Below are 16,181 nucleotides of genomic sequence, written 5' to 3' on the forward strand. Positions count from 1 at the left end.
GTAGAGGTGGATGCTTTTTGTTGGCTTTAATCAAACAATCCCGCACAAAGTTAGCATTCTTGCTTACAGTGTATCACATGTCTTTCATTCTTTTTTTAATACAAATTAATATGGGCATAATAATACTTACTGTTAGTGGGCCAATTCGAAGGGAAATAACCTTTCAAAGGTAGTAGCTCTACCTCATTGATAGATGATGGACCAAAGAAAGTACTACATGCAATAAAAGTATCCAATTCAAAGTCTAGGGTTTTTGAAACCACCCAAAGATCATCTGAAAAGACAAACACTTTTAAAGGATTCAGAACTATGCTCCATCCAAAGCTACCTTGGATTTCTTTGATGCTCAATCCTACATTATTTCTCAAAAAAAACAAACTTGGTTATTATCACCAACAAGATTCCACTCAGAGACCCAAACACATAACATTTCATTTCCATGTTTTTAACTCAATTAGTTTAATGTTTTTAAAGTTACTTTATAATTATTTTTAAAAAAACACTGTAAATAAAGCAAAGACAACATCTAACTCATTTTTCTCTTACAGCTACATTTGATTTTACCAAGGTAGAATATTAGTCTAAAAAGATGCTCCGGGCTTCCCTGGTGGTGCAGTGGTTGAGAGTCTGCCTGCCGATGCAGGGGACACAGGGTCGTGCCCCGGTCCGGGAAGATCCCACATGCCGTGGAGCAGCTGGGCCCGTGAGCCATGGCCACTGAGCCTGCGCGTCCGGAGTCTGTGCTCCGCAACGGGAGAGGCCACAACAGTGAGAGGCCCATGTACAGCAAAAAAAAGAAAAAGAAAAAAAAAAAAAAGATGCTCCACCATGTAAAGGTTTCTATGCTTAAATAAAGTTGGCAATCCGTGGATAGAATACAAGTTCTCTTAACAGACTTCCACTTAACATATGTTCCAGATTAATTAACGTTCTCCTTTCTTCTCCACAGTACACTGAGCACTCATAGCTAGTAGGCTGCTTTCCAGAATATCTATGCACTATTTCTACAATCAGTGGAGTTTACACTTACAGAGTCAACTGCATTTGTTCTAAAACTTATTTATACTAGTTGTATTTGCTATTATAATTATATAACTTAATCACATATTATTTGACCCATTATGAGTATGAAGGAAAAAACTTGTTGTTTAAAGAAAACTACATCTGGGCTTCCCTGGTGGTGCAGTGGTTAAGAATCCATCTGCCAATGCAGAAGACACAAGTTCGAGCCCTGGTCCAGGAAGATCCCATATGCTGCGGAGCAACTAAGCCCGTGTGCCACAACTACTGAGCCCATGCACCTAGAGCCTGTGCTCCGCAACAAGAGAAGCCACCGCAGTGAGAAGCCCACGCACTGCAACTAAGACCGAACGCAGCCAAAAATAAATAAATAAATGTATTTTTTTTTAAAAAGGGGCTTCCCTGGTGGCACAGTGGTTGAGAGTCCGCCTGCCAATGAAGGGGACACGGGTTTGTGCCCCGGTCTGGGAAGATCCCACGTGCTGCGGAGCGGCTGGGCCCGTGAGCCGTGGCCGCTGAGCCTGCGCGTCTGGAGCCTGTGCCCCGCAACGGGAGAGACCACAACAGTGAGAAGCCCGCGTACCGCAAAAAAAAAAAAAAAAGTAGGTAGCTATAAGGTACTAGATTTAGCTTTGCTTTGTTGATTCAAAGTTTCTTATATCATTTAAAATAACTAATCAAATAACAAAAGCAAGCTAGGTTAGGATCAATGACAAGAGTAGGTCATGAAACCAAAGATAAAAATTAACCCAACTTAGGGACTTCCCTGGTGGTGCAGTGGTTAAGAATCCGCCTGCCAAGGCAGGGGACAGGGGTTTGAGCCCTGGTTCAGGAAGATCCCACATGCTGCAGAGCAACTAAGCCCGAGCACCACAACTTATGAGCCTGCGCTCTAGAGCCTGCGAGCCACAACTACTGAGCCCACGTGCCACAACTACCGGAGCCTGCGCACCTAGAACCCGTGCTCCGCAACAAGAGAGGCCACCGCAATGAGAAGCCCGTGCACTGCAATGAAGAGTAGCCTGCACACTACAATGAAGAGTAGCCCCCGCTCGCTGCAACTAGAGAAAGCCCGTGCGCAGCAACAAAGACCAAATGCAGCCAAAAAAAGAAAAAAATTTTTAAGGATTTTATTTCCAAATATACAAAATTTGGGGTCCAATGTTGTCATATTGTGCAGCAATGACAGAAGTATCACTAAACTCATTACATTTTCAGCTTATTCTTTATATTAGGTTCAGGGTACAGTTCATTCAGTGTACTTATGATGCCAATAAACTGGTGTGACTCTTTAACCAAAATTAAACAGTTTTTGGTAGCCTATAATAAAGCTTTTAAAAAAACTAAAATTTAAAATATGCTTTTTAGGGGTGGGGGGAATAAAATAAAATATGCTTTTTAGAAATGGTCTAATTTATTATACAATAATTCACAATATGTACTATGAAACTGTACTCTTAAAAATCTCTTTAATATAAAGAATTTACAGGGCTGTATGTAACTGAGATACAAGGCTAGACTCAGCCACAACATAATCAGATCAACTTACCTTTGCTGTAAGTCGAAGAACTTTCCTTCCGACTCAGCTTAAGATAAAGTTTGCTCTTAGGTTCATTATAAAATTCAGGATCTACAGTAGTAAACCTCTTTAGTTTACCATACTGTTTTCTTTGAAAATCAAACCCTTTTCTGCAAAATGAGTAAAAGACAAAAGTGAATTTGAATATTAAGGTATGATTTTTTTGAATTGAGATATAACTGACATATAACATTATATTAGTTTCAGGTGTACAACATAATGATTTGATATATGTATATACTGTGAAAGTATCAGCATAAGTCTGGTTAACATCCATTGCCACACAAAGTTTTTTTCTTGTGAAGAAAATGGGTGAACTGTTTTTATTTTTTAATAAATTGAATTTTTTAAAAAAGCACTGAAGAACTCATTGCGTGTATAAAATTTTTTTCAAATAAAAATTTTTTCTTGTAATGAGCTCTTACTCTCTCACCCATTTTCAAATATACAGTAAAGTAATATTAACTAGTCACCATGCTATACATTACATCTGCAGGACTTATTTATTTTATAACTGGAAGTTTGAAGGTACAAATTTTTTTTTAAATCTTTAAAATACAGTATGAAGAGGAAAGAACCAGGGAATGTGTATGCTTATATACTTTCATACATATATACACAATAAAAATACATTGTGTCAAAGGAAGAAAATAGCAAGCCTCACAGAAACATCATTAGTTTTAAAAGAGATTGAGATAGGAACAGTATCTAAAAGACAGGGTACTTCAGTTTCTATAACTGTAAAAATGGAATAATAAATTATCATATTACCATTTCTTATAAATTATGATGATTAAATGAAATAATACACGCAAAGTGCTTAGAAAAGTGCCTGGCATGTACAAGCTCCCAATAAATGCTGTTATTATTAAATTACCATGCAAATGCTCATTACATTTACTTTTTGGGTGATCCAACTTTTGTAAGACATGTTTCCAAAAAGTAGCATTCTATCATCCTATAAACTATGTAGTTCAGGCTTGTGAATGACCAATATGTATTACCCTGTGCTGATAAAAATTATTCTTGTGATTTGTTTGATAGGGTTTCCCTTAGAATTATATGTAAAAATGGTTAGAAAAATGGCATTCCTGCCAGTAATCCTGATATTGCTGACACCGCTCAATGTTTAGAGGGGGCCAAAGATAGCTTTAGGGAATTATTCCCATTTTATAATCATAAAAAATGAGGTACTCTATCTTTTAGATATTCTTCCTATCTCAATCTCTTTGAAAACTGATCATAATTCTGTGAGGTTACTATTTTCTGATATAATTAGAGGCAATTACTTGGCACCATAAAACATACCTCACCAAAAGCTGGCATTCCTCATAGAGGGGTATCTTTTGACTTCTTAAGTACAAGCCAATACTTTTTATATCATTTAAAACCATGCTAGGTAGAGATTTTTCCTGTGTTAAATATCCTGGGGTCACTTCTTCAAGCCACTTGAAATATTTACATCGGTCAGCTCTGGGTCCATCGCAGGTATAAAAGAGACGACCCTAAGGGGAAAAAGATATTGAAACTTTAGTAAGAAAAATAATGGTTTTATTTATTTATTTATTTTACTATTTTTGTACCATGTTTGTCAAGACTTTTATAAAGGCTGCTTGGCATTAATGTACTCCAATAAATTAGCCGCTATACAACTTAATCTTTTAATTAATTTAAACAATAAATTAAAACTTAAAACCACCTACTCTTCATTTTTTACTTTTTATCAAAAATTACACTATTCTGAAAATTCAATCTTATTTGAAAAATAATATTTATTGATCTCTGACTTAACATGTTCACTATAGAAAACCTGAAAGCTGCCCCAAAACAACTACAGGGAACATCTCGTGCATTTCTTTGTTTTTTTTAACATTTACTTTTTTTTTTAAATTTATTTATTTTTGGCTGCATTGGGTCTCTGTCGCTGTGCGCGGGCTCTCTCCAGCTGCGGTGAGCGGGGGCTACTCTTCGTTGCAGTGCGCAGGCCCCTCATTGAGGTGGCCTCTCTTGTTGCGGAGCACCGGCTCTAGGCGCCCGGGCTTCAGGAGTTGTGGCTCGCGGGCCTAGCTGCTCCGCGGCATGTGGGATCCTTCCGGACCAGGGCTCGAACCCGCGTCCCCTGCATTGGCAGGCGGACTCCCAACCACTGCACCACCAGGGAAGTCCCTCGTGCATTTCTTTCCAGACTTTTTTCTCACTCATGTAAATGCAAGCATGCACACACACACACAAGGATACACACATGTATATTGTTTTAATAAAACTCAGATAACAATACATTTTCTAGTCTATAACCTAACTCTTATACCCAACAACATACTATGAGCATGACAACCATGTCATCAAATAATCTTAAAAAGAAAAAAAAAAGACTTTTAGTGACTCTATAATATTTTATTCTATGGTTATAATATTTTTATGAATTCTTGCTTTTGAAAACTAAATTTAAAACCAAATTTACATACTCAACTAATGATGAAGTGGAATATGCAAGCAATGGAGGAAAGTTGTATCATTATGAGTGAAAGCACAGTCTTATGAGTACAAACCATTGGTCAATATTACAAACATTTTACTAACTTAACTTCTTCCATAATAATGTTATCAGCAGTATAAATTAAATCAATATGCTTTTCTATTCCCCTGGCCTTATCAGTTACGCTACTCGTACTAGGGATCACATAGTAGACCAGTTTTAACCTTTACTTCCTTCAGGCTCATCTCTGCATTCTCTAAGCCCTCAGGTTGGGACATATTCCCTTCTCAGTGCTCTCACTGTAATTTGGGCATATCCCTCCTACTTTATCAATTACAGTATTATATAAAATTTCCTTTTATATATCTCTATCTATCCACTACTGTGCAACAAGTTCCTAAGCAACTTGAAGGTTGATTTTAACTCATATTTTTGTATCATCGAATGCAAATCATCTTTCAGGAAAAATGTATTGAGAGTTTACTATATGTTAGTTACTAATGTCTCAAGCAGAAGGCTCCCAGTCAAGACTTACTCTTTAAGCTTGTTGTAAAGCAATAGGTACCTAAGCCTTTTATGAGACTTACTTGTCTCATAAAAGGAGGGGAAGAGGGAACAATACCTTATTTGGACCTTCCTTTTTAACCATGACAAGTTTTGCAGGCTGACGATGATGGCAGGATGGCACATTATTTTCTACATTTTTCAGTTTGTCTCTGTTTGATGATGTGTAAAATGATACGTCAACTTTTGAAAGAGCTCTGTGCAACCTTTGTGCCAACCCAAACAGCAATATATTTAAATGTTCTACAAAAAAAATTTTTAAGATAATTTTAAAAAATACATAGGTACAGATGAAAATTAAATACAAAATAATTTCACGTTTGTATCAGATATGTATTAGCTAAATTTGAAAATAGCCTTTTGACAGAGTAAACTATAACCTAATACTAACATCCATTTTTTAAAAGTCCAGTTTTACTCTTGAACAAAACAAACTATGCACCATACTTAAAATTTCCTACTTAATTTAACAAAACCATCTGTAACACTTCCAGTTAAAAAAAATTTTTTAAACTACACCTTGAAAAAGATAATGCTGTCACTTCCCACTCGAAACTCAATTTCGATCTGAAATTAAAATACAACTTGCTGTCAAAAACTGGATTAAATATATAGAATAACAAATCTCAAGTAGACAATTTAATGTAAAAATTCATAAAAGATACTACACTTTCTTACAGCTAAACTCTTTACATTAAGCAGCAATCAATCATAATAAAATAAAAAGATAACAGTCATACCTATGAGACAAGATGTAAAAATCTGCTTATAATGAGCAGGAGACTGAAAAACAGCTGGTATGTGAATTTGCCTTTGGGGAAGATATGCAGATTTTATTTTCTGCCTACTTGGGAAGCATAGCTCGGAGTCATTTATCTCCTGAAATGGAATAATTCAAGTTATTATAACCACTCCAGAAAAATACTGTTTACTAATAAGCAAATTCCATAAATATGTTAAAGGAAATAAACAAATTCTTCTTTTGATTTCCAAAATCCATGAAAACCATTTTCTAATTTTAAATGAGAAACTAAGTATAGCAAGAAAGGCTATGGGGCTTCCCTGGTGGCGCAGTGGTTGAGAATCTGCCTGCCAATGCAGGGGACACGGGTTCGAGCCCTGGTCTGGGAAGGTCCCACATGCCGCGTAGCAACTGGGCCCGTGAGCCACGGCTACTGAGCCTGCGTGTCTGGAGCCTGTGCTCCGCAGCAGGAGAGGCTGCGGCAGTGAGAGGCCCGCGCACCGTGAAGAGTGGCCCCCGCTCGACGCAACTAGAGAAAGCCCTCGCACAGAAATGAAGACTCAACACAGCCAAAAGAATAAATAACTAACTAAATAAATAAATTTATAAAAAAAAAAAAAAAAAAGAAAGGCTATGCCATGGCACTTTTTTTTTTTTTTTTTTTGCGGTACCCGGGCCTCTCACTGTCGTGGCCTCTCCTGTTGCGGAGCACAGGCTCCCGATGCGCAGGCTTAGCGGCCATGGCTCACGGGCCCAGCCTCTCTGCCATGGCACTTTTAATGATAAATAAGACTAACTTTTCTTGTCTGCCCCTTAATAAGTTTTTAAATATTTTTGCTGGGAAAAACTTAACTGATGTGAGTGAATCATTATGTATCTTTATTTCTGGTTACAACTATAGTAAGAATTGTTCGTAACCAATGTATAATAAGATGTATCTTTACCCTAATAATGATCTGATCAGCAAAACTGAGCTGAGAGTGAAAAATGAAAACCATCATAGTAACAGTAGTAGTGGAAGTGATGGTAGAAACAGAGCTATAATTTATTAAGTACCTATTATGTGCCAGATACTGCACCAGACACTTTCAAATATTAATTTCATTTAAAGTTCACAAACTCTAGGAAAGATCTTAAGTCAAAGAAAATGTGAGTGTAGCAAGAGTTTTGGAAAACTCTAAAAAAAAATAACAAAGCCATTGGCTTCGAGACTAAAATCATTGCACCTACATGATTTTGGTAATTCTTTTGTTGAAGTTCAGATAATAACTACTGGAAAAAAGATGCAAAACGCTGGTACATTTCCTCACCTGAAAATCTCCTGTTACACTGCAGTTGTAGTAGGCATACCCTCTTAACACATTTTGAATTTCCTCAGTCTTAGAAGTCTGCTTTAAATTCAAAGAAAACGCTTTCTTTCTGGAAACCAAATCTTGACTGCTAAAATCCTGCTGCTGTTGCTGAAGCATGTGTTTCATGATTTGCAAATGCACAGAGTCTACAGAACTTTCCTTCACAGCACCACTCTGTCTTTCACCCGTGTCACTAAAATGCATCCCAGAAATAGCCTCAGCAAAGAAGCCATCTGTTACTTTCTGATCAACTCTGTTTGGAGTAGTCAAGTTGCACTGGAGTATGTTTTGATATTTCAACCACTTGCTTTGAGTAGATATATTATCAAAAAGTGAAACGTCCCTCGGAGTCACTTCCTTAGATTCTTTAGAGAAAGAAGTTTCGCTCTGGTCCTCTGACCCAAAGCTAAAAGAAGGAACTTCTGACTCTTCACAGAAGTTGAATATGGGAGAACCAGAAGACTCTTGCCTGTCACAGTCGATCACATATGAACAAGAATCTACATCAGGTGGCCCACTGGCAGGTGGCAAAGTAATAAGTGGAACTCGGGTTCCACTTACTAATGAAAGCCTTTGAAGGTCCTTAATCTCCAGAGAACTCGATTTTTTCATTACTAAAAAAAAAAAACAAAAGCTAGTTAAATAAAAATGTATTTATGGACATCACCCAATCTCTAGAAAACAGTGGGTATCCATACAAAAAAGCAAAAAGTACCAACATGCCTTGTACCAAAACAAAAAAATCACATTTCCTTTAAAAAAATTTAATGGTTTTAGTCTCCAAAAAATAAAGAAACTTTTCCAAGGTTGATAAACTTGAAATCCTTCTCTTTTTCTTTTCCCTCTTAGCTAAGGATTTCCACTCACCACCGCCCCACCAATTACTATATTATATTTACATAACACTGAAGTTTTCAAAGTATTTTATAGCCGAGAAGGGATTCATCATTCTCATTTTATAGACAAGATTGCCAACAAGGCCTAGAGGTAACATGACTACCAATTGGCAGAGTTAAGACAAGAACCCAGAACCAGTTTTTTGTTCTCAACTTTATATTCTCCAGAGACTGAAGTTCAAGGTTTACTTATCGATGTGTTACAACTTCCTTTATATATTTATTACATTCACAGACTAATATGTTGACCTTCAGGGTAAAGAAGACTTTTAGCTTTATTTTGATATATTGTTATGTGATAAGAGTTCAACTCTGGTAAACTCATGTTATGGCAGATTTTGGCTGAGTTTTATAATTCCTTCTGTCAGCATCGTTAGTAATTGATATATTCCTGAAAATGTAAAAAGCAGTAATATTTGTTGAATAAATAAAGAGTGAATAATACTGCATGGGAACTATATAGGCTTAAAGTTTTTCTCTGAAATGCTATGGTTTCCTATTTTATAATAATGTACCTTCTTGATAGAGTTTCTATTTTGTTGGGAATAAACTCTGGAGGTCACTTGGGAAGGTAGTAGAACAGCAGGTGAGTCAATGATATTCTTTTATAAACTGTTACCTTGTAATTCTAACAAGCTGATCAAGCAACACTGACAGAAAAGTTAAAACCTCATTAAATAGTAAAAGATTCATGGTATAACTGTGTAAATCATCTATAGGCCATTGTCACCTCACTTGTTTTAGATACCCACAGCTCCCGTACTGACTCTTTCCTACCTTGTTTCCTCTATCAACCACACCTACTAAACCTTCTTCAACCCAGCTACCCAGACACATTAGTTTTAATTTTTATATCATCCACCCATGACCAAAAAATTATCTACAACTTCACCCCTCACCCAACATAACTTCAGAATCAAGGGAAGATACACTGGTGAGATTACAAGAAAAGAGAGAGAAAAAAAGAAGTTAGTGAAAGGGATCCTACAGAATGTATTATACTTATCAAGAAGCAGGAAATTACTCACAGGGAAGAGTCAAAATGTATGAAAACACAGAGGCCTGAGAATGCAATTGAGGTAGCAGCAACTGAAGAGTTCCCTGATATTGCCAGGATCCCAAAGCAAAAGAGGGGAACTAAGAGGTTATGCTAAGGTCAACCATGACCAGACATTCACAATGAATCCTTTCCCTGGGAGGGGAAGGTGCTATAGAGGGGCCGGGCTCTGGAGTTACAGCTGTGAGAAGTGTTGGCAATGGTAGAAGACACTTTTAGAGGTCTGTGATGAGAAGATGAGAGAAGAAATAAGAAGGAACTAGAAAGCTGGAAGGGAGTATTGTATTTGGAAATAAGAGCCATCTCCAATAGAAAAAGTCAAAAGGGAGAGAGGGTGCGGGAAGGCTTGAGGGCGTAAGACATTGAATCTGGTTTCAAGATTATTTTTAGTTTAGTAACAGTCTCTCAAATAAAAAACTTCACTTTACATGGACAGACAGATTAGAGCCATATGGTAGCAACTGTCTAAGTTGAGAAAGTGAAAATCACCAGGTAAAGTTCTTGCTTTCAGGGACTCCTCAGAGAATTCCAGTATGAAGTCTTCATCTCTTGAGTTCAAAGATAAAGTAGAAACAGGGCTTAATGTTGAGATCTTTTGTTCTGGTGACGTCACCTATCCAGAAAGAAGAGACAAAACTACAGATCAAAATCTTTTTCCCCACAGTTTGAATGAATTCTAGTAACTATTGTAAAAATAATGCTTTCAAGCACATTGTGTAGAGCTATAGTGGGGCAAAGTTTCTTCCAAAAGGGGCAGGACAGAATAAGCTCACTAAAATAAACAAGAATAATAGAAAGTGAAATACAGAACATAAAACCTGTTGGATTTATTTGAAATGGGTCAGATTCTGATTTGGATTGATCTGGTTTATGGGGATTTGGTTGTGAAGATCAGTTTCCAGTCTAAGGGTCTCAGGCTTAATCAGATTTTATGTTTGGAGCTGTGAAGGTAAAACTTCCTGAAGACCCAAGGACAGCTTTCTGTCTCTAACTCCGTCTCTTTCTCTGAAAGTCTGCTTCTCTCTCTTTCCCTGTAGACCAGATTCCTCCATGTGGCAGGAAGCACAGTCCACTGAAAACTTCCTAAACTTTCCATTAACCACTGTAGCAGACGCTGTCTGTCCTGGCCGTGTCTCCTTGGCCTATCTATGAGGTCATCTACAGTTGGGGAATTGCTCCCCTACCTGTCTCAGGTTTCCTACCTCTAGCATCTGCATCATTCTGCCTGAGGACAGTGGCTGGGACAGTGGGCTGGGACAGCAGGTAGGGCAGGTCAGAAGTGCCAGTTGGTTAATATATCCAGGAGTAATCTTCAGCCAAAGAGGGGTGGAAATTGGTGCATAAATACCTTACTTTCCTCATTCTTTGGGAGGACAATTCTGAGTTTTGTTTTATAGGTCTCTTAGAGGGTTCCCAGCAGGACTCAACACCTTTTATTATTGCTTTCTTCCTTTCCCTGTCCCCCAGTGTGACTGTATTTGGAGACAGGGCCTTTAAGAGGTAATAAAGGCTAAATGAGGTCATGAGAGTGGTGCCCTGATCTGACAGAATTAGCGTCCTTATAACAAGAGAGTTCTCACTTGCTGTGCTCTCTCTTGCTCTCTCTCTCCATGTGCACATACCAAGGAAGGACATGTGAGGACATAGTGACAAGTAGCCATCTGTAAGCCAGAAATAGAGTTCTCACCAGAAACTTGATCTTGAACTTCTACCTTCCAGAACTATTACAAAATAAATTTCTGGGGGCTTCCCTGGTGGTGCAGTGGTTGAGAGTCTGCCTGCCAATGCAGGGGACACGGGTTCCAGCCCTGGTCTGGGAAGATCCCACATGCTGCAGAGTGGCTGGGCCCGTGAGCCACAATTACTGAGCCTGCGCATCTGGAGCCTGTGCTCCACAACGAGAGAGGCCGCAATAGTGAGAGGCCCGTGCACCGCAATGAAGAGTAGCCCCCGCTTGCCACAACTAGAGAAAGCCCTCGCACAGAAATGAAGACCCAACACAGCCCTAAATAAATAAATATAAATAAATAAATAAATAAATTTCTGTTGTTTAAGCCACTTATCCTGTGGTATTTTGTTACAGCAACCCTAGTCAACTAATAGAGTCCTGCATCTTACTCCACTCAGTAAATCCCACCTCAGTCCACGTTGTTAAGTCAAAAAGCCAGGAGTCTTTCTACTGCCCTTCCTTCACCCTATTCTCTACATCCAATCCAGCAACATCCATGCTTCTAACTCCAAAATTTATCTTAAATCTATTTATCAACTGCTCTGTACTTTCACTGCCACAATCTCTACTTCAAGTCACTATTGTCTACGGCTCCTCTTGACTGGTTTCCTGGCTTCCACCACAGTGCCCATCAAATGCATCTTCCACACAGCAGCCAGCAAAATCTCTTAAAAATGTAAATGTAACGGGTGTTCTGCTGAAAACCCTTCAGTGATTTCCCCGGGGAACACAGAGCAATATCAAAGTTCTTAACCTGACCTGCAAGGCTCTGTATGTCTGGTCCTGCTCCCTTTCCCAATTTCATTTAATTACCACTTTCCCTGTCACTTTTCACAATCCAGCTACTTTGGTCTCCTTTCACATTCTTGAACCCACCCAACTCTTTTCAATCGCAGGGTATTTACACTTGCTGTTTCTGTACATGGTATGTTCTTCCCCCTACTGCTGCCACAGCTGGAGAAGCCTTCCTAATCATCTATAAAGTAGATTCCCCCTATAATTTCAGAGTATCTTCACAACTTTTCTGTACAGCAATTATCTCAGTTTGTTTGTTCTCTTGAGTAACATCTCTCTCCCCTTCTGGCCTTTAAAATCAGAGATCATTCCTGTTTTGTCCAATACTCTATATCCAAGTCTTACAAGTTCCTGACCTATAGAAGGCATTCAGTAAACACTGCTGAATTCCTATTTATTCACAAATTTTATATTTCACAGTAAAATTTCATTGCTCATTTCACACATGTTCCACACATTTCAAATTAAGATCATGCCTAGGCACTTCATTGTATATCATTTGTTACTACTCTTGGGACTCTTTTTCTGCTATATTTTCTACTTGGTTTAAGAAAGCTTTAAACTTTTCAAGTTTATCTTATCTTCAGCTCCTTTACAAAATTCTTTTCAAACATCTTTTTTTTTGTGTGTGTGGTATGCGGGCCTCTCACTGCTGTGGCCTCTCCCGTTGAGGAGCTCCAGATGCCCAGGCTCAGTGGCCATGGCTCACGGGCCCAGCCGCTCCGTGGCATGTGGGATCCTCCCGGGCCGGGGCATGAACCCGTGTCCCCTGCATCAGCAGGCGGACTCTCAACCACTGCGCCACCAGGGAAGCCCTCATTTTTAATTGATTCATCTAATTCTATTTTTTCCTTTCGAATTATGTATGCCTCTCAGTTCATGTCACATTGCAAAACATAAAACATCTGAATAATAAAGAAGATAGCAGTCATCCACATTTTGTTATTTATTCTAACAAAAATTATTCTGTGCTGTTTCATTACTAAAATAATCATGGTTGGTTGTTCATAAACTTTCTTGACCATGTTAAAAAATCATCTAGTCTTAAGATTTTTATCATTTTATTTTTTAGTAGAGTAATTTCTTATAAGACCACCAATATTTTTTACTCACAACTGTTAAAACTTTGTTTAGGGAATTCCCTGGTGGGCCAATGGTTAGGACTCAGCACTTTCACTGCTGGGATCTGGGTTCAATCCCTGGTCAGGGAACGAAGATCCCATGAGCCGCAGGGTGCAGGCAAAAAAAACAAAAAAAACACCTTTGTTTACATTATACCTTATTTGCTTCCCACGAAGTCCTCTCTGTTGATTTAAAATTATAATCCAAATAATTATATAAATGTTCTGAATCTTCAGGAGGGAAATCTAAAATTGCTGTGGGGGAAACAAAAGCATGGATCTTTACATAGTTTGTTCAATGTCAAATAACATCTTAATGTTACATTTTATTTATAATTTACTTACAATCATTTTCAACTGAGTCCTTATTAGACTCAGCTGTCACTTGAAAATTCTCTTCAATATTAAAGCTAATACCTCCTTTTGAAAAGTTTTCTTCATCTGGGAACTAGAAAATAGAGATCCACTTATCAGTTCAGAAAAAAATGTGTGCGCATATCCATATCTTTACCTATCTCTCTCTACACATATAGCTAATAGTTATAACTTGAGACACAGACAAACAGAAAGAAATATGTTATAAGAAATATGTTATAAAGCCAATTCCATTCTGGAAAAGCAGGGTACATTATATTTCATCAATTCTTATGACTCACGTTTCTTACATCTTAACATCTTTGATATAGGGATGCACCTCAAAAATGACATTTTTACATCTCTATAGCACAGGCAACATCTGTGACATAGTTGTCTTTGCCTGTGCAAGTGCAACTATATGCAAAGTAGTCATACTATTCAAATAATGATGACTTAAATATGACTTTGTGCATTCTTAACATTAGACATATTAAGCAATTCTGCTGTTTAAATGTCTTCAAAAAGATCACACTAGGATTTAGCATTGAAAAAAATGTACTGTGGGGACTTCCCTGGTGGTGCAGTGGTTAGGAATCCGCCTGCCAATGCAGGGGACATGGGTTTGAGCCCTGGTCTGGGAAGATCACACATGGCGTGGAGCAACTAAGCCCGTGCGCCACAACTACTGAGCCTGCACTCTAGAGCCCACGAGCCACAACTGTTGAAGCCCACGAGCCACAACTACAGAGCCCGTGTGCCACAACTACCGAAGCCCGGCACCTAGAGCCTGTGCTCTGCAACGAGAAGCCACCAAAATGAGAAGCCTGCACATCGCAACGAAGAGTAGCCCCCACTTACCGCAACTAGAGAAAGCCCACGTGCAGCAAGGAAGACCCAATAAAGCCAAAAATAAAGAGCAGAAACTAACACAACATTGTAAAGCAACTATACTCCAATTTAAAAAAAAAAAAGGTATTCATTGATAGCTTCTATTTGTCAGGCACAGGGCGAGACACTGGAAATACAACAAACAAGCAGCCACTGACGGTGCCTTCACAAAAGCTGATACTTTTGGTGGGAGAAAATTAAGGAAGAAGCAAAATTTGTGGCCCTGAACCAAGACAGCGGAGTAGAAGGAGGTGCTCTCACTCCCTCTTGCGAGAACACCAGAATCACAACTAGCTGCTGGACAATCATCGAAAGGAAGACACTGGAACTCACCAAAAAAGATACCCCACATCCAAAGACAAAGGAGACACCATAATGAGACAGTAGGAGGGGCACAATCACAGTAAAATCAAATCCCATAACTGCTGGGTGGATGACTCACAGACTGGAGAACACTTATACCACAGAAGTCCACCTACTGGAGGGAAGGTTCTGAGGCCCACGTCAGGCTTCCCAACCTGGGGGTCCGGCAGTGGGAGGAGTAATTCCTAGAGAATCAGACTTGGGAGGCTAGTGGGATTCGATTGCAGGACTTCGACAGGACTGGGGGAAACAGAGACTCCACTCTTGGAGGGCACACACAAAGTAGTGTGAGCATCGGGACCCAGGGGAAGGAGCAGTGACCCGAGGGGAGACTGAACCAGACCTACCTGCTAGTGTTGGAGGGTCTCCAGCAGAGGCGGAGGGTGGCTGTGGCTCACTGTGGGGACAAGGACACTAGCAGCAGAAGTTCTAGGAAGTACTCCTTGGTGTGAGCCCTCCCAGAGTCTGCCATTATCTCCACCAAAGAGCCCGGGTAGGCTCCAGTGTTGGGTCGCCTCAGGCAAAACAACCAACAGGGAGGGAACCCAGCACCACCCATCAGCAGTCAAGGAGATTGAAGTTTTACTGAGCTCTGCCAACCAGAGCAACAGTCAGCTCTACCCACCACCAGTCCCTCCCATCAGGAAACTTGCACAAGTCTCTTAGTTAGCCTCAGCCACCAGAGGGCAGACAGCAGAAGCAAGAACTACAATCCTGCAGCCTGTGGAACAAAAACCACATTCACAGAAAGATAGACAAGATGAAAAGGCAGAGGGCTATGTACCAGATGAAGGAACAAGATAAAACCCCAGAAAAACAACTAAATGAAGTGGAGATAGGCAACCTTCCAGAAAAAGAATTCAGAAAAATGATAGGGAAGATGATCCAGGACCTCGGACAAAGAATGGAGGCAAAGATCGAGAAGATGCAAGAAATGTATAACAAAGACCTAGAAGAATTAAAGAACAAACAAACAGAGATGCACAATATAATAACTGAAATGAAAACTACATTAGAAGGAATCAATAGCAGAATAACTGAGGCAGAAGAATGGATAAATGAACTGGAAGACAGATGGTAGAATTCACTGCTGCGGAACAGAATAAAACAAGAATGAAAAGAAATGAAGACAGACTAAGAGACATCTGGACAACATTAAATGCAACAACATTCACATTATAGGGGTCCCAAAAGGAGAAGAGAGAAAGGACCAGAGAAAATATTTGGAGATTATAGTCAAAA

The 16,181-nt window shown here is 39.1% G+C and overlaps 1 protein-coding gene across 7 annotated transcripts in view; it reads right to left on the reverse strand.

Moving 5' to 3' along the window:
• ZGRF1 (zinc finger GRF-type containing 1) overlaps nt 1–16,181 on the reverse strand; it is a 77,071-nt gene that overhangs the window by 17,471 nt on the left and 43,419 nt on the right. For 5 of the 7 annotated variants that reach the window (XM_081251995.1, XM_081251994.1, XM_081251993.1 and 2 more), the window contains 9 exons: nt 13,677–13,779; nt 13,489–13,586; nt 10,176–10,299; nt 7,692–8,347; nt 6,380–6,518; nt 5,698–5,882; nt 3,908–4,104; nt 2,570–2,709; nt 131–274 (listed from right to left, as the gene is read on the reverse strand). In XM_081251995.1, the coding sequence (XP_081108121.1) occupies nt 131–274; nt 2,570–2,709; nt 3,908–4,104; nt 5,698–5,882; nt 6,380–6,518; nt 7,692–8,347; nt 10,176–10,299; nt 13,489–13,586; nt 13,677–13,779 (1,786 nt within the window). The remainder of the gene's footprint in view (nt 1–130; nt 275–2,569; nt 2,710–3,907; nt 4,105–5,697; nt 5,883–6,379; nt 6,519–7,691; nt 8,348–10,175; nt 10,300–13,488; nt 13,587–13,676; nt 13,780–16,181) is intronic. The other 2 variants (XM_081251996.1, XM_081251997.1) reach the window with 2 other exon arrangements.

The sequence above is a fragment of the Mesoplodon bidens genome, assembly GCF_964165515.1.
Source record: "Mesoplodon bidens genome assembly, chromosome: 1".
Lineage (NCBI taxonomy): Eukaryota > Metazoa > Chordata > Mammalia > Artiodactyla > Ziphiidae > Mesoplodon > Mesoplodon bidens.